General features: G+C 42.4%; 2 protein-coding genes across 3 annotated transcripts in view; one reads left to right on the forward strand and one right to left on the reverse strand.

Moving 5' to 3' along the window:
• Positions 1–20444, forward strand: part of dtl (denticleless E3 ubiquitin protein ligase adapter) — a 166065-nt gene that overhangs the window by 101810 nt on the left and 43811 nt on the right. The gene's annotated exons all lie outside the window — the stretch shown is intronic.
• Positions 1–20444, reverse strand: part of ints7 (integrator complex subunit 7) — a 64518-nt gene that overhangs the window by 33108 nt on the left and 10966 nt on the right. For both annotated transcript variants that reach the window (XM_078557021.1, XM_078557022.1), the window contains exons 5-8: positions 20165–20211; positions 4049–4248; positions 2030–2152; positions 244–361 (exon numbers count right to left, since the gene is read on the reverse strand). In XM_078557021.1, the coding sequence (XP_078413147.1) occupies positions 244–361; positions 2030–2152; positions 4049–4248; positions 20165–20211 (488 nt within the window). The remainder of the gene's footprint in view (positions 1–243; positions 362–2029; positions 2153–4048; positions 4249–20164; positions 20212–20444) is intronic.

Below are 20444 nucleotides of genomic sequence, written 5' to 3' on the forward strand. Positions count from 1 at the left end.
ACTGTCATCCATCTCAGCCTATGCAACTCAAATGAACTGGGATTGAACTGTTAGGAAGGCACGCTTCAGGAAATATGATCCAATCTGACCTACCCATTAGTACTATGCATCAAAAGGAAGTTTCCTTTGCCACAATTCTACCTTCAGAAAATAATCTACTCAGAACTGCACCACAAGAAGGTAATTTCACACACCTGATTAAAATCACTAACAATAAAAAGTTAAAAATTTCACTGGCCTTACCTTGTGAATTATAGTAGTACTGTTTCATAGCTATAGTTCCTGAGAGTGTGGACAAAACAGAAAGTGTACCCAATTTCAAGCTGTCATAAGGGCTCTGTAGGGCACATTCACACAGTGACTTGACAGGGGAGAGAAAAAACAAGTTATCATTACTTAGTCAAGAAGAGTGGTTGAAGACAAGTCATTCCATAAACAGTTGGAATTTTTTTATTCGTTCGTTGGATGTGGGCGTTGCCGGCTAGGCCAGCAATTATTGCCCATCCCTAACTGCCCTTGTTCAGAGGGCATTTAAGAGTCAGCCACATTGTGAGTTTGGAGTCACGTGTTGGCCAGACCAGGGAAGGACAGCAAATGTCCTTCCCTAAGGGACATTCGTGAACCAGATGGGTTTTTACAACAATTGGCAATAGTTTCAGACTTATTTAATTCCAGATTTTTATTGAATTCAAACTTCACCATCTGCCATGGCAGGATTCGAACTGGGGTCCCCAGAGAATTACCCAGGGTCTCTGGAATATTAGTCCAGTGATAATACCACTATGCCACCGCCTCCCCGATAATAAGATATGATAATAAGACAATAGATTTGGCATTTTGGAAGGATGTGATCAAATAGGCTGAAGGATCCTCCTTCATCCAAACCTAACCTATGACATTGTGTCCTTTAACTTGTTAAACATTAAATAGTTATTATTTATAAGGGTAAATGTTATTGAAATAGCTGATTAATTTAAATCATTACACACATTGAACAATCTCTACTCCAAACACTTCTGCAACTGTACCGCTGGTAATATTCCATCAGGCAGCAAACCTAAAGACCCTTAGTGACACAAGCTGTAAAAATTGTTACATGGAACAACAGCTTGCATTTATGAAGTACCTTTCACATGAAGAAATAGCCATAGGAATACGAACATGAAGCCTGGAAGATTCAGATCAGAATAGGTAACCAAAAACTTGGTCAAACCAAGTATTTGGAGGCTTTTAAAAGGTGAAGAGGTGGTGAGATTTAAACAGGGAGCTCAAGAGAGTGCAACTGAGGTAGTTGAAAGCTCTGCCACCAATAATGTGGAAGAGGGGAGATGAGGAGAAATTACTTTACACAGTGAGTTATGATGATCTGGAATGCACTGCCTGAAAGGTGGTGTAAGATATTCAACAGTAGCTTTCAAAAGAGTCAGCACAGGCACAAAAGGGCCAAAAGGCCTTCTTCTGTGCTGTATGATTCTTGTGAACAATCTAACAACCCAGAGACATCAAAAGTGTTGGAGAGGTAATATCACAAGAAAGTTTAATTAGTTAGAATAAAATGGGCTTACTGAATTTCATGTAAAACTATGGTTGCTAAGGTAGTATGTTTGAGCTGCACATATGAGCGAAAGAGGAAAAGACAGAGCATTATTTCCAAGATGTGCATCTTCATAGCTGGTCTGCAATAGCATTGGGACACACCAATGAGCACTTGCTGTTACTCCTTGACACAGACATTGAACATGACCAAGGAAGGAGAGAACCAATGGTTTAAAACTCAGATCAAGAAAAAGTACAGCAATTCATGAAGAGCTCTCACACTAATGGCATCATTAGTTGAAGCACACATCATGTTAACAAAGAATTTTGAGAATAACTTTAAAAAGGACTATCTAGTGAAAAGGATGGAGCAATGCATGTATAAAGCAACGAGCTGTAACCCAATTTGCTTAAGCACTCCTTAAAGAATCATGACGAATTAATTCAGTCAACCATTTCTCAGTATTCGTGCCTGGATTTAATCTGAAAATACCTGAATGTTATCTCTGCTCCACATGTGTGGTGTCTTATTAGCCAACAATTTCAGATCCTGAACAGAAAGTCTCTTTACAGCTTTTCTGGGGTCTTCTTTCAAATATTGCAGCAAAAGTTGAATCTGTTCAACACACAGGTAAAGTGTGACAGAAGACAGAACAAATTAGCAGAGCCTACAATGTACTGAAGTTTCAATCCTAAACCACACTTCTTTAAAAAAAAAAGTGTACATCAAGATCAATTCTAAGGAAAGTTTGAATACAACACCTATTTTGACAATGGTATTTTATTCTTCATAAAATCACCAAAACCCTTGTGTAAAACAATAGCTTATTTGGGTCCTTGTTGTGTTACGACTGCAGCCGATGTTATTCACTGAGCAAGCCAAATTCCAGAGGGAAACTTGTCTTGCTGATCATAACTTTTTTTTTGCTTTGTATTTTGAAAACAAGGGGAAAACTACTGACCCCAGAAGCATAGAATCCCAGTAACACTTTTAGGAATTTAAAATTAGAAGATTTATTAACAAGAAGAGAAAAAAGTTAAACACAGAAGATTAAAATTACAGTTGAAACGGTCTGACAAAACATTAATCAAAAATAAAAAGCCCTGGTCAGAACACACAAGTAAACTACTTGGCAACAGCTCCCTTACAGATTTTTAGCCATAAAAATCCAGTCATATCACCCGAGGCAAAAACTGATGCTACTTTAATAAAGTACACCACGTGATTCTCATTCTCTTCTCTTCCACTCTGCTGTGGAAATCCAACGTAAGTTCAGAAACAGACTGCTTTCTGGAAACAAAGACTTTTCTGGCTTGAAACTGGATGGATGCTTCAAATTCACAACTTTTCTCAGCATAGAGCTGGTCTCAGGATGTCTCCTCCACACAGCCACCTCAAGACAACATCTTTCCTTAAATATATTTTTCCCCTTTCATCCTAGACTCCATTGTCCTAAGCACCTCTTTGAACTCAACTTTTTCCAAAATATAAAAATCTTTCATGTCTTTCTATTACCTCCACTTTTTGGTCAAATAAAATTAAAAATTTTTCCTTGTTTACTTATGAAACCATCATAAGTTGTTAAAGTCCCTTAAACATCCTTTGAAATTTAGCAGTTGAAAAGTCAAGTCCTTACCTATCACCTAATGCAAATTTTAAAATTCAACTTATTTACTTGTAATTCCAACTTCACCATAGCCTCTCATTACAAATACATGCACCCAGCACCTTTACCTTTCATCTCAGTTCCCCCAGACAAACTGTCTTTACTAACCTTCCCCAGTTTAATTACCCATGGACACAAGCACAAACACAGCCTTCTTTACAGAATACTATCATATTCCCAAAAACATTAAAAAAGACAACATCCATCTTCACAGTAGAATAAGGAACATTCTTCCTTCTCTCCTACACTCTGCAGGCTTTCAAAACAGAACTCTTGATTACTTGACCATTGTTTCTCTATTTATCCTGTCTTCTCAAATATTCATTTCAATCTTCGGAAAGTTCTGCATCATGGGTGGGAAATGGCCTTTCAAATAAGTTTCTCAATATAGTTTTACAAAATGTTTTTACAAGGCAATTTTTCAGCAACTACCATGCAAAATAGTCTGCTGTTGCTCATTATATTTAACATTCACCAGTTCACCACATTGAATACCATAAACCCACAACAATATTGCACATTGCAAAATGAATAGTTCACATGTAGTTTGCACTAACAAAATAACCTTACAGAATTATGACAAATCAAAATTAAACAAAAAGTGAAAACAAAAGCTGTTTTATATTACAGTCAATTTAGTGCTCCTGCAGCCGCAGTGGATAGCAGCACTGACTTAATTTTGATGGGCAGAAGATCTCAAGTTACCTGCCCATGATTTCCCACCATTAACCCTGTTGAGAGCATAATTAAATGAAATGATTAAATTAATTAAATACACAATTATTTAAGTGGAGTGTACTAGCGGTTTTCTAATGAATCAGTGCTCTTTAAAAGATAACCCTTACCTGCTTTGGGATATCAACCAGTGACGAAGCAGCTAGTTGTGTAAAAGTATGCAGGGTAACTATTACCATCTTGGTGGAAGGGTACAAAGCCACCAATTGCTGAAGAAGGACCCGAGTGCTGGAGGCGAGGGTGGCATCATGATGCATATGCTGTAGAATAGGGATCAGCTTTAACTTCAGATCCACGGGTGTAGCTAATCCTGGAAAGCAAAGCTTTAAATAATTAAGACGGAGCTATGTTTTCTTGCCTTCAATGTTCCTCAAATGCAATAACTACAGTACATCTTGGACAAACACAATGGGCTTAAGGGTGGGTGTGGTATGCAAAGGATGCCCAAGTCAGATAAGCAAAGGGCATAAATTGGGATGCAAGGTTCGAAGGCATAGAGCTGTGGAGTTAAATTCTAGATGAGAAAAGCATTTTTGCGCAGCAATCACATTGTTTTATCTGTCATTGGTTCACTTTGCCACATTTTCATCTTCAAGGTTGAGCTGTCACACTCAAACAGCTTTTTAATGTAATGAAAAAAGTCAAGTGGACTTTCTTCATTTCTTAAATGATATACATCCACTGTAAGAGAGGAATACAGCTCAACTTGATATAATACCCCAGAGCCCAAAAGCACACAAAGTATGCTACTCCAGATACATGGTATCCCACATGATCATCTATTTACATACTTAGAAAACCCCAAGGCCTGTGCCATTGCACCAGCTCATTATCCTCAAGCTTAAGTGAAACTAACCCTCCAAAATAATAACCCTGCAGGGATGGATAATTGGGCTTCTGAATGGTTGTTGATCTATGGAATTCTCTTCCCCAGAGAACAGTGCAGGCTGGGTCACTGAATTTATTCAAGGAGTTGGACAGATTTTTGATAGACAAGGGAATCTCGGGTTATAGGGGCAGACGGCAAAGTGGAGTTGAGACCACAGCCAGATCAGCTATGATCTTACTGAATGGTGGAGCAAGCTCAAAGGGTTGAATGGCCTACTCCTGCTCCTAAGTCCTATGTTCTTATGACGGATGGTCGGTCAATATTATGCAAACACTGAAGACAACACTACCAGTTATGTAGCCAACATTTTCCATTCCACATTCTGTGCATGCTGCAGCAAGCATATCAAAATAGTACAAATATAGGATGGGGAGGCACCTGTATCAAATCTAGACAGACAAAGGGGACCAATCTGCCAAAGATGCTAGTATATTCTCAATTCAATTTGTGCAATAACTAGTGGCGGCTGTATGAGGACATATTTAATGCGATAGCCTTCTCAATTGAATCCCAAGTAAAAAATGGTAAAGGTGGCATGGAATGGCCCTCAACTAGTCTGGGTTTGGTCCCTATAAAATAGTAGCATTTTTGGGCTCATTCCACCCCATCTCTACACCTCCCATCAATCCTACATTCCAGCCTGTACCCACTGCCTTTCTGACTCTGGTATCCTATACATATTCCATTCCACTCATCCTTCTCCATCCCAAACAGAACCTTCAGTTATCTTTATCTACTATCTGGGACCCAAGGTGATGTTGTTTCTGTAACATTGCTGTATTTTCCCTTTTTGGTTATAAAGTTGGTAGGGGGCGGGGAGGTGACGATATTGTCAATGTAACCTGGTGTCTAGCTGCAATGAATCCTTCAGATAATACAGATTCAGCCACAGTGCACAGGTAGTGGAACCAATCAAGCAGAGTTCACTTGCACCTCCTTCAATTTGGTCTACTGCATTCACTGCTCCCAATGTGGTCTCCTCTACATTTGGGAGACCAAATGCAGACTGGCTGACCGCTATGCGGAACACCTTTGGTCTGTCTGCAAGCATGACCCAGACCTTCCTATTATTTGCCATTTCAACACACCATCCTGCTTCTCCTGCCCACATGTCCGTCCTTGGCCTGCTCCAATGTTCCAGTGAAGCCCAACACAAACTGGAGGAACAGCACCTCATCTTCCGATTCGGCACTTTACAGCCTTCTGGGCTTAACATTGAGCTCAACAACTTCATACCATGAACTTTCTCCTCTATCTTCACCCCATTATTAATCCCTTTTTTAAAATTTATTTCTATTTTTTATTTACTTATTTTCATGTTTATTTTTAGTCATTTATTAATTGTTTTATCCCTTCTTTAAATCCCCTTTTTATCCCTCCTATCCTTTTTCCCTTATCACCACCCCTTCCCCCCACCGCACTCCCAATAGGGCCATTTGTTACTTGTTCTATGTTGTTCTTTCAGAGTGCTTACCCTTGTTCTGCTATTCATATTTGGTTTCTTTACCTTCATGCCACTATCAGAACCTTCTTTAGCCCTTACCACTACCATCAACACTCCCTTTGTCTTGTGTCCATGGCATCTTTGTCAATCTCTCCTTAGCCCCCACCTATCGCTCACCTTCTATCCAGCTTCACCTGCTCTCCACCCCACTTAAACAGTATAAATTTAATCACATTTCTACTTCTCTTTAGCTCTGATGAAGAGTCACATGGACTTGAAATGTTAACTCCATTTCTCTCTTCACAGGTGCTGTCAGGCCTGCTGAGTTTTTCCAGTATTTTCTGTTTTTATTTCAATAAAGTAGACTGCCGTTTTGGATGATGTTGAGTTTCAGGTGTTGCTGCAGTGGCACAATCCAAGGCAGTGACAAGTAAGCCACCACACTCCTGATTCGAGCCTTGTAGATGATCAGAGAAGCATTGAGGAGTCAGGAAGTGTGCATTTCATGGCAGAGAATCCAATTTCGGCCCTGTTGTTGCAGCCAATGTTGATAATAGCTGATCCAGTTAATGTTGAGCCTCAAAATGAAGATGGGCACGGTAATGGTAGTGCCCTTGAGTGTCAAGAAGTGATGGGCTGGGAGTTAACTTGCTCAAGACAATCATTAGCTGGCATGTGGCAAGAATGCTTCCTGTGACATTTCAGTCTAAACCTGGATGTTAAATAGGTCCTGCTTTAATCTATCATGGGCTGCTTCACTACTGAAGGGATTCTGAATGGAGGTGAACACCTTAAAATCATAATCAGTGAAGAGCCCCACATCTGCCACCAACTGGGGGGAGATGCCATTTTCCGTCTGTCTGCTTATATCTTTTCAGTTATGTATGATGTCAGAAGAAATGCTTACACAGAAACCTGTGCCCAGAGGAAGAAGAATGTCCAGCCTTCAGGCTGATTTGTCTTCTGTTTCAGTGAAATCACAGATACTGTTGGTTATTTCCTTAAGCAGACCATGTGATCTGGATACCTGCCAAGAATCTAGATAGAGAGTAGTGAGACCCAGGGATCAAACAATGTTTTCCACTGAACACCAACTTACTGCATTCTACTAGATGCTTACAATTGATTCTGTTCACCTCCATTAGATGAATTGAATATGTACTCTACCAGACCAGGGGCTCAAGCTATAAACTAATATACTTAATACAGACATAAGCAAACAATACTCATAATAAAACAATGTATTTACACAAATTAACAAACTTTGCCATTCCTCATGTGCATTAAAACAATAGAATTACTTCTTTTGAGCAGCCTTCCAAAATGACAGGGTCCCTGAAATAAGTGCTTACTTCTTTAAAAGTGCTATCAAGGAATCAAACTAGCCCAGACTGTGTATTGGATGTAGAATAACAAATGACCTGCCGCCACTGGTAAATCCACAATTGAAATTTTAAAGGGAGGTGTCAGCTGTGGCTCAGTTCATAGCACCCTCGCCTCTGAATCAGAGGGTTGTGGGTTCACGTCCCACTCCCGGAAACCAAGAACTGTGATCGTACTCGAAAGAGTTGCAATCTGTGACTGTTGATAAAAAAATTGAAATTTCTGCCACAGTCCACAGTGTTATGCAAAGAATCACAGCCAATGAAACCATGCTTTCTGATAGCTCATACAATCTATTCCAGCCGTGCCTGCTTCTTTAAGCTCAGTCAGAAAAATTGGCTGAATTGTTTCAAAACCTTCTGGCAGCATGGCAGAACAAAGGACATTAATTATAGAATAGTTAATTGCGTAGACTAGCTGCCATTTTACAACATTCAAACAAAGACAATGTTTGTGGAACCTCGTCATTCAGAAGCTTTAGCATGAAAAACTTGATTCAAGCTAAAAGAGTTTCAAACTCAGCAGAAATAAATTCTATAGGCAGTTTATTTATTTGTTCAGGGGATGTGGGCATCACTGGCTAGGCCAGCATTTATTGCCCATCCCTAATTACCCTTGAGAAGGTGATGATAAGCCGCCTTCTTGAACTGCTGCAGTCCCCGTAGTGCAGGCACACCCACAGTGCTGTAGGGGAGGGGGTTCCAGGATTTTGACCCAGTGACAGTGAAGGAAATGCAATATAGTTCCAAGTCAGGATGGTGTGTGACTTGGAAGGATTACTTGCAGGTGGTGGTGTTCCCATGCGTCTGCTGCCCTTGTCCTTCTAGGTGGTAGAGGTCATGGGTTTGGAAGGTGCTGAAGGAGCCACTGAGTTGTTGCAATGCATCTTGTAGATAATGGCAGCAGTCTGTACTGTGTGTTGGTGTTGGAGGAAGTGAATGTGGTGCCAATCATGCACGCTGCTTTGTCCTGGATGGCTTCAAGTTTCTTGAGTGTTGTTGGGGCTGCACTCATCCAGGCAAGAGGAGAATATTCCATCACACTCTTGACTTGTGCTTTTGATGATGGACAGGTTTTGGAGAGTCAGAAGGTGAATTGCACTCCACAGAATTCCCAGCTTCTGACCTGCTCTTGTAGCCACAGCGTTTATATGGCTGATCCAGTTCAGTTTCTGCTCAATGGTAACCTCCAGGATGTTGCTAGTGGAGGGCTGACCGATGGTAATGCCATTGAATGTCATGGGGAGATGGTTAGATTCTCTCTTGCGGGACATGGTCATTGCCTGGCATGAATGTTACTCAACACGTATCAGCCCAAGCCTAAATATTGTCCAGGTCTTGCTGCTTCAGTATCTGAGGGGTTGTGAATGTTGAACAGCGAACATCCCCACTTCTGACTTTATGATGGAGGTAAGGTCTTTGATGAAGCAGCTGAAGATGTTGGGCCTAGGACACTACCTTGAGAAACTCCTGCATCGATGTCTCAGGACTGAGATGATTGGCCTCAAACAACCACAACCATCTTCCTTTGTGCTCGGTGTGACTTCAACCAGTGGGGTCAATTCCCATTGACTTCAGCTTTCCTAGGGCTCCTTGAGGCCACACTCAGTCAAATGCTGCCATGATATCAAGGGCAGTCACTCTCAGCTCTTTTGTCTGGGTTTGGACCAAGGCTGCAATGTGGTCAAGAGCTGAGTGGCCCTGGCAGAATCCAAACTGAGCATCAGTGAGCAGGTGATTGCTAAGCAAGTGCCACTTGATAGCGTTGTCAAATACACCTTCCATCGCTTTGATGATCGAGGGTAGATCTCTAGGTTGGATTTGTCCTACTTTTTGTGGATAGAAAAACCTGGGTGATTTTCCACATTGCAGGGTAGATGCTGTGTTGTAGCTGTACTGGAACAGCTTGGCTAAGAGGCAGGGCTAGTTCTGGAGTACAAGTCTTCAGTGTTATTGCCGGAATGTTATCAGGGCCCATAGCCTTTAGCTATTTCTTGATATCACGTGGAATGAATCGAATTGGCCAAAGACACACATCTGTGATGCTGGGGCCCTCAGGAGGCCGAGATGGATCATCTACCCAGCACATCTGGCTGAAAGTGGTTGGAAATGTTTCTGCCTTATCTTTTGTCCTGATGTGCTGGGCTCCCCATTAATGAGGATGGGGATATTTGTGGAGCCTCCTCTCCCATTGGTTGTTTAATTGTCAACCATCATTCATGACTTGATGTGGCAGGACTTCTGAAGTTAAATCTGATCCACTGCTTCCACTATTTGGAAAGCAGTAGTCCTGTGTTGTAGCCTCAACCAGGTTGACACGTCATTTTTAGTTAAGCCTGGTGCTGCTCCTATCATACCCTTCTGCGCTCTTCGTTGAACCTGGGTTGATTCCCCAGCTTGATAGTAATGGCAGAATGAGGGACATGCCAGGCCATGAGGTCAGAATTAGATGAGTGCAGGCATCTGAGGATTTTGGGTTGGAGGAGATTACAGGGAAAGGGAGAGGTTTGCCCATGGACAAATTTGAAAACAAGGATAAGAATTTTAAAATCAAGACATTGCTTGACCAGGAGCCAATGTATAGATCAGCAAGCACAGTAGTTATAGATGAATAGGGCTTGGTGCAAGTTAGGACATGGGCAGCAAACTTGTGGATAACCTCAAATTTAAGGAGGGTAGACTGTGGGAGGCCAGCAAGGAGTATTTTGGAGTAGGCAAGTCTAAAGGTAACAAAGGAATGGATGAGAAGTTCAGCAATAGATGAGCTGACACAGGGGCAAAGTTGATCAATGTTACAGAGGTTGAAATAGGTGGTCTTAATGATGGCGCAAATGAGATCGGAAGCTCATCTGGAAGCCAAGTATGACACTAAAGCTGCAAACCAACTGGTTTAGTCTCAGAATATTGCCAGAGACAGGGACTGAGTCAAACGGCAGGAAAGAGTTTGGAGCAGAGGTCAAAACACTGGCTTCAGTCTTCCCAATATTTGATTGGAGGAAATTTCTGCTCATCCATGACTGGATGTCAGGTAAGCAGTCTGATAATTTAGAAACAATGGAGGAGTCGAGAAAGGCGGTGGTGAGCTAGCGCTGGATGTCAGTGTAAGCGAAAATGAATGTTACGCTTTCACACATTGTCATTGGCAGCTTGTGGATGAGAATTAGAAGACCCCCCCAGGATAGAGCTTTGGGGGGGTAAAGGTCATGGTGTGGGAGTGGGAAGAGAAACCATTGCAAGTGATACCTGGTCATAATTAGACTGGTATGAATAGAGCCAGACGAGAGCAGACTCACCCAGCTTGACGACATTGGAAAGGCGTTCGAGGATAATTGTGTGGTCAACTGTGTCAAAGCCTTCAGACAGGTCGAGGACAGGGACGGTTAGTTTACCTTTGTCAGAATCATGTAGGATGTCACTTGTGACTTTTCTAAGAGCCATTTTAGTGGTGTAACAGGGGCAGAAACCTGATTAGAACAATTCAAACATGGAATTCTGGGAGAGGAGGACACCTATTTTGGGAGGCGGCAACACATTCAAGGACTTGGGAGAGGGCGAGAGGTTGGAGATGGGCAGTAGTCTGCAAAGACGGTGGGTTCAAGGTTTTTTGTTAAGAAGGGGATGATGACAACAGATTTAAGGGAGAGAGAGCCCACACCTGAAGGGAGAGTGCCATTAACAATACCTGCCAACATGGGGACCAGGAGGGGAAGTTAGGTGGTCGCAGTTTAGTGGATCAAGGGAGCAGGTGGTGGGGGGGGGGGGGGGGGGGTCTCATGGACATGGATCTGAGAGAGCACCTGAGGGTAGATAGGAAGAAAACTTGTGAAAGGGCTGGGGCATGAGGGAGTTTGAGGAAGTCTGGCCACGTGGGCTAGTGGAAGGGCAACGGCAAAGGCAGAGGCAGCTGATTGGATGGGTGGTCTTGATCTTACTAAAAAAATATGTTGATGAGCTCCTCGCACTTATTGTTGAAGGTGAGGGTATGAAGGAGGGGGTTTGAAAAGACAGTCTGCAGTAGAGAAAATAAGCCAGGGCTTATCTTTGCCTTGGATTGATGCTGGAACAGTGAGCAGTTTTAGCAGGTGAGAACAGGATCTGATAGTGCTTTATGCAGTCCAGCAGATCTGGTGGAGGATGGCTAAATCATTTGTTCATCATAGCCTTTTAAGTTTGTTTCCCTTAGACTTGATGGAGTGGAGATGAGGCTTGTTCCAGTGGAAAGGCCAAAATGAAAGAGAGTAATGGTTTAATTGGGGATGAGGGGAAAAGTGGATGTGAGGGTGGGGTTGAGTGAATCATGTTCCGTTCCGGCATCCTTCCATCTACGAAAGATGGACACGGAGGAAACAAATCCTTTTTAGATGGGGCGTCTTCATATGGCACACCTTTGCTGATGGCTGAAGGAGCCAATTCTTGTGAGGTAGATCCTGCCACACATGCCGCAAGACACTACCAAGTGCCATTGTGGGTTGTTTTCGGCATTGGTGCCTGTTGCCAAGCCACCGAAGCTATTGGCCATCATGGTGGCACATGCCAGCCCACAGGCGTCGCCGTTTTCCTTTGTCATCAGCTGTTGACACTGCGGACAGACTTCATGTCACACTTGCAAACATTTTTGAAGTGGAACTTAAGCCGTCCTACTGGTCATCTGGTTCTGGATATCTCACCATACAGGGAGTCCTTGGATACACACCCCGCATGATGTACCCGAGCAAATGAAGCCATCTCTATTTGATGAGTGGCGAAATGTTGTGGCAAACAGAGGGCCAAAGGCTATCGTGTTGGGATTTTGAAAATACAGTTTTAACTGAATTTAGATTTTTTTTTCCCCAGGGGTGGGTACAAAGGAGGTAGGGTTGGGGTTCCAGAATAATGCAAGGAAGTGTTCAGAGATGGCCTTATCTGTGATTGGCACAATGGGACCAGCAAGATCATGTGAAATGGCAAGATCAAACAGGTATCCATGATATTTGTGTTGGGAAGTTTGCATGGAGGGAGGAAGTTAGGAAGGCTAAGAGGGTAGTGAACTCAGCCATTTGGTGCAGAGGCTAAGGGAGGAAAGCAGTAAAGATAACTCGATAAGAAGTTTATCATATGTGGGAGAGCTGTACAGAAAGATGATTTTGAATGAGAGGTGAGAGGGGTGAAATAAGGCGAGATGCTCAAAAGAGGAGAAAATGCCAGAATAGGGGATTAGGCCAAGTTGCGATTTGGTGATAACTGCAGCACTGGCACTGCGACGTTATTGATGGGGCACATGGTGGAAGATATAGCCAGGCAAGGAGGTTTCATTAAGGGGAAAGGTGTCATCACCCCTCAGCCAGGTTTTCCTCAAGGCCAAGATTGTCAATGCAATCATCCACAATAAATTCATGGAAGACAAGGGGCTTGCTTGCAAGTGAATGGACATTGTGGAGGGAGATGGTAGAAAGGTGTTATAATTCTCTACTCATTCACTGAGTAAAGGGAGAATCTGGAGCCAGTCTTTCTTAAGATAGGTTTATTGACATAACTCAGGACACAGACTCCCTTTGCCTCCTCCCACACAGGTGGAAACTGGTTCTTATATTCTTAAGAATAACAGCTGCTCTCACTTACAACTAGAGCATGCACATCATTGTAACAGGGTTCTTCTAACAGGGTGATGAGAGCTGATCCACTGGCAAAGCCCACAAGATCAGTGGTGGGAGGGGCGAGTTGGACAAGAGGGAAGTTGCAAGGTTAGCCCCAGTAGGCGACTGGATGGGAAGATCGATGAGTGTGGGATGTGGCAATTGGAGTTGCTACTCATAATGGGTCAGCACCAAGTGCCTTGATGAGCCCTTCAGAGGATGCCGAGAGAGGCACAGAGGGAAGCTGTGGACTTGTCTCCAAGGGGGAGTTAAACCACTGAGTCCGTTAATCACATATGAATAACCCATCAATACAGTCTTTGGGTTTTTGGATAATATGCTTTCAAAAGGGCTAGTATTCTGTGTGAATCTAAGTCTTTTAACTCCTGGTGCTGTTACTGGTCAGAAAGCATCCAAATTAATAATTCAGTACACTGTTTCATTATCTTATCACAGCCTCAATTCCTGAAAATATACCAGGTCAAGTGGCCCTGTGGCCCAGCAAACACTAAGCAAGCAATCAACACAAGGTACTTCCCTGATGAATGCTCAGATTCACATGATGTTGCCCATGTCAAGAGTTCTCTCCTGTTAGCTTTGCAAGATTGGCCTATTGCAGGGCTAGCTTATGTGAAAAAGGGTAAATGTGTATTTACATAGACACATTAGATAACAAACATGGATGCCTAGATGAGTCTGTACCATATGCCTCCTTTGATATTACTTTAAACCTCCCTTGGAACCAATAGATGGCTCCTTCGACAGCACCTTCCAAGCCTTGGAAATATATCGCCGTTCCTTCACTATCACTGGGTCAGAATCCTGGAACTCCCTTCCCAACAGCACTGTAGGTGTACCTACACCACATGGACTGCAGCAGTTCAAGAAGGCAGCTCACCACCACCTTCTCAAGGGCAACTAGGGACGGGCAATAAATGCTGGCCCAGCCAGCAAAGCCCATGTCCCGTGAATGAATAAAAAAGAGATGGTTAGGTTGCAAGTTTTTATAATTGTGAAATCCAATGAATAATACCCTCAACAATATTAACTCATGCCTGCTTTGTAGCTTGAAATTCTTATGATTATAGATCCATAGACCGTGATCAACATCCAGCAAGAGGCTGATGAGACAATCACTGAAGTACAGATATGCACAGGGATGCTGCACATTTCAATGTGCGGTGACCCATGGAGAGGCACTTTAGGAAAACTGGATGCTGAGGAATACTATCCCCTTAAAACTGAATGCAAGAAATCTCCAGTGGCTTTCTGATGGCAATATGAATCTTTTGGGTCTGTGAAAACTGACTAATCCCCAAGCAAACTATCTGGATGCGTGGCAGCATTTCAAATTTTCCATTTCAATAATTTGATCCCTGGTTTAAACTGGAATTTCTTTCTCCCTGCAGTTTTCGCCGCCAACCCCACCGTTCCCAAAAACCAACACTTATGTAACTAAAAAGTATTCAGCCTTTCCTAATCAGGGTGCATTCTTTACACAGACCGATCTTGTAATCAATCTATCCAAGCAGAAATTAATAAGCAGCTCCAGTATAAAGAATCTAGCATTGAGGAAATATTTAATGAGCTGCTGATTTGATGTCTGAGGCAGGCTGGATCAATGAGAGGCATCTCTGGCGTAGATAGCAAGCCACACTAAATTATGATTGCTGGGGGCTGCAGAAGTGTCACAAAAACATTCAAACCTGGCTGTGCTTTGCTGTAACCTGCGCGATGATGTTACAAATGCAGGTCCATCTTAGATACCTACTGGACTTCAGTGGTTTCAGTACACCCCATAAGCAGCCAGAGTGTCTTACTTTTATGGGAGTTGACTCATCCTGTCATATGTCTATTGTACAATCATGTACCTCAGAGGCATAACAATAGCACCTCCTTAAGATCTGCAGTGGATATTCACATCTTTCACACTTGCATTTCTTTAACTGAGTGCTAATTTAGGAATTCGGCGGAGGTGGGAATCTCTCTGTTAAATTTTTCCTCAAGCTATAATTTGGATTAGCAGTCAGACTGACTTAGAACTTTAAAACTGTAAACTAGGTAAGAAGCCTAGTTAATGGAAACTGCCTGGCAGTGGCAGTTATGTCAATCAACAGAAAGTAAATAGGTATTAATCACTGTAGCAGGGAGCTAACAGCAGTTGCAACTTGGGCATGAGTCATCAGCTCTCTATAAAAGCAGACAGGTTTTGCTATTGTACAGCATGTGACAGAGTCAGAGTGCGACCAGGTATAAATCTTAACTTGGGAAACTGGTGCGTGGTGGTGGGGGATTAGGGCTTTTTATATCTTCTTTCCAGCCTCCAGAGGCTGTTGAGTATTCAAAGCTTTAATTCAGTGAGCAGGTAGGTGATTGGTGAGTTTTTAAAGATTTTATCACTCTAAATCTGGGCAGTGGTTTAAACTGGTACTGGGGAGATAGGAGTATTGCATTAAATTTATAGCTTAGCTATTTATACTACTTGGTATAACTACAGACGTCAGGTGAGTGATATTTCAAACCTTTAACCTAATTAGTTAAAGTAAACATAATAAAGATGGCAGGCCAGGTTACGTGTTGCACCTGGAGCATGTGGGAACTGGTGGACACCAGTGTGATCCATGGCAACCACCTCTGCAGTAAGTGTCTGCAACTCAAGAAACTTTGACTCAGAGTTGGTAAGACGGAGTCTAAGCCTGGACACTGCGATGTATCAGGGACGTGGAAAGTTATCAGGACACTTTGTTCCAGGAGGCAGTCACACCCCTTAGGGTGCTTCAGATTTGGTTCGTGATCAGTGAGGAAGGTGTGACAATGAGTGAGGCAGATATGGGATGCAGAAGGTCGCACTGGAGGAGCCTCAACCCTTGCAACTGTCTAACATGTTTGAAGTTCTTACAGCTTGTGGGGGTGAAAGCAAGGTCTGCAAGGAGGATGAGCAAACTGACCTTGGCACCATGGTAAAGGGAGCTATTCAAGTGAGGGGAGTAAAAAGGAATGTAGTGGTAGGAGACTGTATAGTTAGGAGGATAGATTCTGGTCTTTGCAGCCAAGGGTGCAAATTCTGAAGACTGTGTTGCCTGCCGGTGCAAGGGTTAAAGAGTGGGAAGGAAAGGACCCATTGGTCGTGGTTCATGTGGGTACCAACAGCATAGATATGACTAAGAGGTTCTGCTGAAGTTGTGTGAGCAGCAAGGGACTAAATTAAAAAGCAGAACTATAAAAATAATAATCTCTGGATTGCTACCTCAACTGTGAGCAAATTAGTACAGGGTAAATAAGGTTAGAAAGTTGAATGCATAGCTCAAAGACTGATGTGGGAGGAATGGGTTTCGATTCATGGGGAGCTGGCACCAATAAATCAAGCAATAATTGTGGGAGATTTTAATCTTCAAATAGATTAGACTAATCAAATTGGCAAAAGTAGCCTGGAGGGGGACTTGAGGGTGCATTCGGGACAGTTTCTGAGAACAATATGATCTGGAACCAACCAGGGAACAGGCTTTTTTAGAGCTGGTAATGTGTCTTGCTGAAAAAAAGAGATGTGCTGTCAAAACTTTTCATCTTGCACCTATCAGGGCAGATGCAAGAACGCCAAATTTCAAAAGGAGCAACTATTAATATTGTATTAGAAAAGAGTTCTGTTTGTTAACTCTGATTGGTCAAGGCGTTGTGATGGAGAATGAATCAGGGAACTATTATCCCCCCACTCTTTTGTTTAAATTTCAAAAAAGGCACAATACCTAGACAAAATGCCTTTTGTCTGTAGAGGACAGATCCCTGTACATAAATATATACAGCTTCTAGCAAGCACAGGTGAGCCACATTGCGAGCCTGACCGATAACCTTAAATTGTTTGTCAGTGTAATTTTTAGCACACCCAGGATTGTTCAGCAAGTGCTATGTAATCGTGGAATCACATCTAATGTTAAACATTATATTCTGAGTTTTGCAAGCAAGGGCTGGTTGACTATGGTCAGCACTCTGCCTATTGCAAACAACCGACAGGACATGCTGTTTGACATGATCCGCCAGTCGTTGGAACGTACAGTCTACCTAACTCGCATTGCACTGGCACTGGAATTCATAAACCACATTATTAATTTGTGTGGTAGGCAAAATGCCTATTTGGCTTGATGGCAGCTTTGCATCAGTGGAAAATATCACTCATGTTGCTACTGCACTGTAGCAGCATGGAACAACTAGATTCATGCGAGACTCAAATTTTTGAGAAACCTTACCCTTCTGGGGTAATTTGAGTAAACCGGCCACATTTCAGGTCTGTAAATGGCAGCCTGAGACCCATTCTTGAGTATGAGTGATATACAGTGAACAATGATCCGATCAGGGTAGTCATTATCCCACGGGATAGCTTTGATGTGCCCTATTTTGGAATTAAGCTTACACAGTAAGCAAATGGCTAGGCCCCTATCTGCGAGTTTGCTGACAAGGCCAATCTTGTAGCGGGTAGAGCTGTAGAAATGGGTTCTCTACTACTGTCTACTGCAAGCCCACTTTCACCAGTCAATGTATGCATTAGGATTCCTACAGAATCTGGAGATTGGGAGTAAATATATTCATAACAATTTATGAAGCAATATTCTGGGAGTCACGGATCTGTGTTTGATTCAGGACATTGATGTTGCTTCCTGATATAGCATAGCAACGTGCATTTGGACCACAATCAAGGGCAGCAACTGACTTGAAAAACATCTTGTTTTAGCAACTCCTTAACCTTGGGTGAGTCTTTGGAAAATAACCTCTCTAAGCAGGCTTGCTAGCACTCCATGCTAAACTGATTAGATCTGTAGTACAACTGTTGAATCTGCATTGGATACTGTACAAGGGTTCTTCTAAATTTTTCTGAACCATCAATCTAATTTAGGATAAGATGCCAATAATTTGCACATGTTGGTCTAAATAATCATCAATAGAGATACTGTCATGAGGAAATCCATGAACACCACCCAATAATTCTCAAACTCCAGAGAAAGCCTCTACTCTGGGGTCAAGCTTCAACAATGCATCCATGGACAATTTATCACTGTACTCCCAGTTGACAATCCCGCCATTCCCACCACCGTTCCCAGCCCCCAAAGGAAATCTTGTTACCGGTTGACTTTAGGTGACTAAGAATGGCTTTAAACCCAGCCACTGGATCACCAAAAGCTACAAGGAGCTAGCTTGTCACTATGGATGGGTGAAAAATTCTTATTGATCACCATCAGTCTTGTTCAGGTAGGCAACCCAAATGTAAAAGAAAAAAATGCAAAATCAGTTTTGAGTCTAAACACATAAATTTATCCCTCAAAATTTTAGATTCTCACCATTTCATATGAAAGCTGTCTCCCACAAGAAAAAAAAGCAAACGATGTCTTCTGGTCTCTAATTATTTCTAACTCCCACTTCTTTCTCAAAATGCCTCTCATGTAACATATTCCTTTATTGAAATGTTCAATGTAAAACAGACAGCATTTTCAAGAGCACAAAGAAAGACATGAGTCAGCATGCTATAAGTCAGAAATGAGAAATGGGTCCCATTAGAAAGGAGTTACAACATAGAAGAATAGGCTTGGTGGTGTGGAAGACTTACCTCAGTTAACAGTCTTCTCACATTTGCTGTAGGCATGCAGACATGTTCCCAATTGGTGGGAGGAAGGGATAGGAAAAAACAAGTAGGCTTAGGCCCTGCAGGCAGAGGTGAAAGGCCTGGGCCCAGAAGACAGGCAGCAGGCTGAGTAAAGAAAGGGAGTGAGCATGTTGGCTGTGGAGCAGGGAGAAAATGGAGTATTCAAGTGGTGCAGAGAGCATAGCAGTGAGAAGAGTGGAGTGCCAATTGGTTTCTGGTCATCATGCGACTACATTAATGGTCCCTGGTAACCATGTTATGAATGAGAGGTTTTATGAGATGGATACATTTAAATTGTCTCTTAATTTAAGGTACAACAGAATGCCCTGGAAAAAGGATGGTATGAAGTTGTACTGGAATATGTCCGGCAAAATCCAGGCGATGGTTGCCATGGGAACAGGGGCCTAGGTTAAGACTTACCAAAACCACATGCCATATTTCATTCCTGAACAGAGGGGGGGAAGAGGACGAGAGGGAGGGGGCCGAGGGGGAGGGGATGAGAGAGAGGGGGAGGGGACGAGAGAGAGGGAGAATGGGAAGGTTGGTTTTTTTTTTGCCTTGTGCAGACTTAAGAGACTCCTAGACAGCCTGATTTTTAAAAAACCTGGACAGAGAGGGAAGCAGATAGGAAAGCAGCAACCATTGTGAGCAGCAGGGAAAAAGCCATTCTCTGCAAGCTAGGTGGAATGCTCATGAATGCATGTTCTCTGGGTGAAGCAAAGGAGCCTGCAGAGATTTAAGGTCACTGACAGATTCGCTGTGCTAAGGCCAGGACAAGCATTCACCAGAGTGAACCTTGTCGCTGTAACACACAATCACTGGACATTGTGACTCAGTGAAATGGGGAGAAGTGAACCCATGGAAGCTGACTTTCAGCTGTTTCCTGTAAATTCTGCAATTCTGCAGAGAGCGTGCTGTTCCATAAATATTCGGTGTTGGGTTATTGCTCGTATTAAAACACAAATAAAGGTTATCTTTTCTGTAGTTTCGAGCATTAGTTGCCTATGAAGTAATGTTTAGTTGATGATGTTGATTTTAGTTTGTTTGTTACATAAAAGTCTTAAAACTCAATCTTATCATGCGATTCCTTTAAGTTGGTCACTGGGAATTCAATTTTTTTTTAAGCTATCGGTCTCTACAGAGGTCGTAACAATCACACAACCGATGCGATGCATGAAAACATAAATTATACAGGCTTTTGTTTTAAAATAATGGATAGATTGGAGAGGTAATAATAACTCTGAAATTACATTTTATTTTGAAGTCTTACCTTCAATCATTTCACCAACCTTGTTGCAAATTCCTGCAGCAAAATCCCTGGGGGGAGGGCAGGGAGAAACAAATGGAAACACACAGTTTACAATTTTGAAAATGAAAATGCTGAAAGTAACACAGGGATTTGTTTTAATTCTTCACAATTTTGGTTACTGTTAGTCAGTTTCCAAAGAGTGCATGCAGGTATTTAGTATGGAAGAGTAGGTGGTTGTGTACTTGAATTATTTCTATACCTTGGTTCCAAGTTCCAAAACAATACCATCAAAGGGTCATCG

Source organism: Cetorhinus maximus, chromosome 14 (assembly GCF_964194155.1).
Source record: "Cetorhinus maximus chromosome 14, sCetMax3.hap1.1, whole genome shotgun sequence".
Taxonomy (NCBI): Eukaryota; Metazoa; Chordata; class Chondrichthyes; order Lamniformes; family Cetorhinidae; genus Cetorhinus; species Cetorhinus maximus.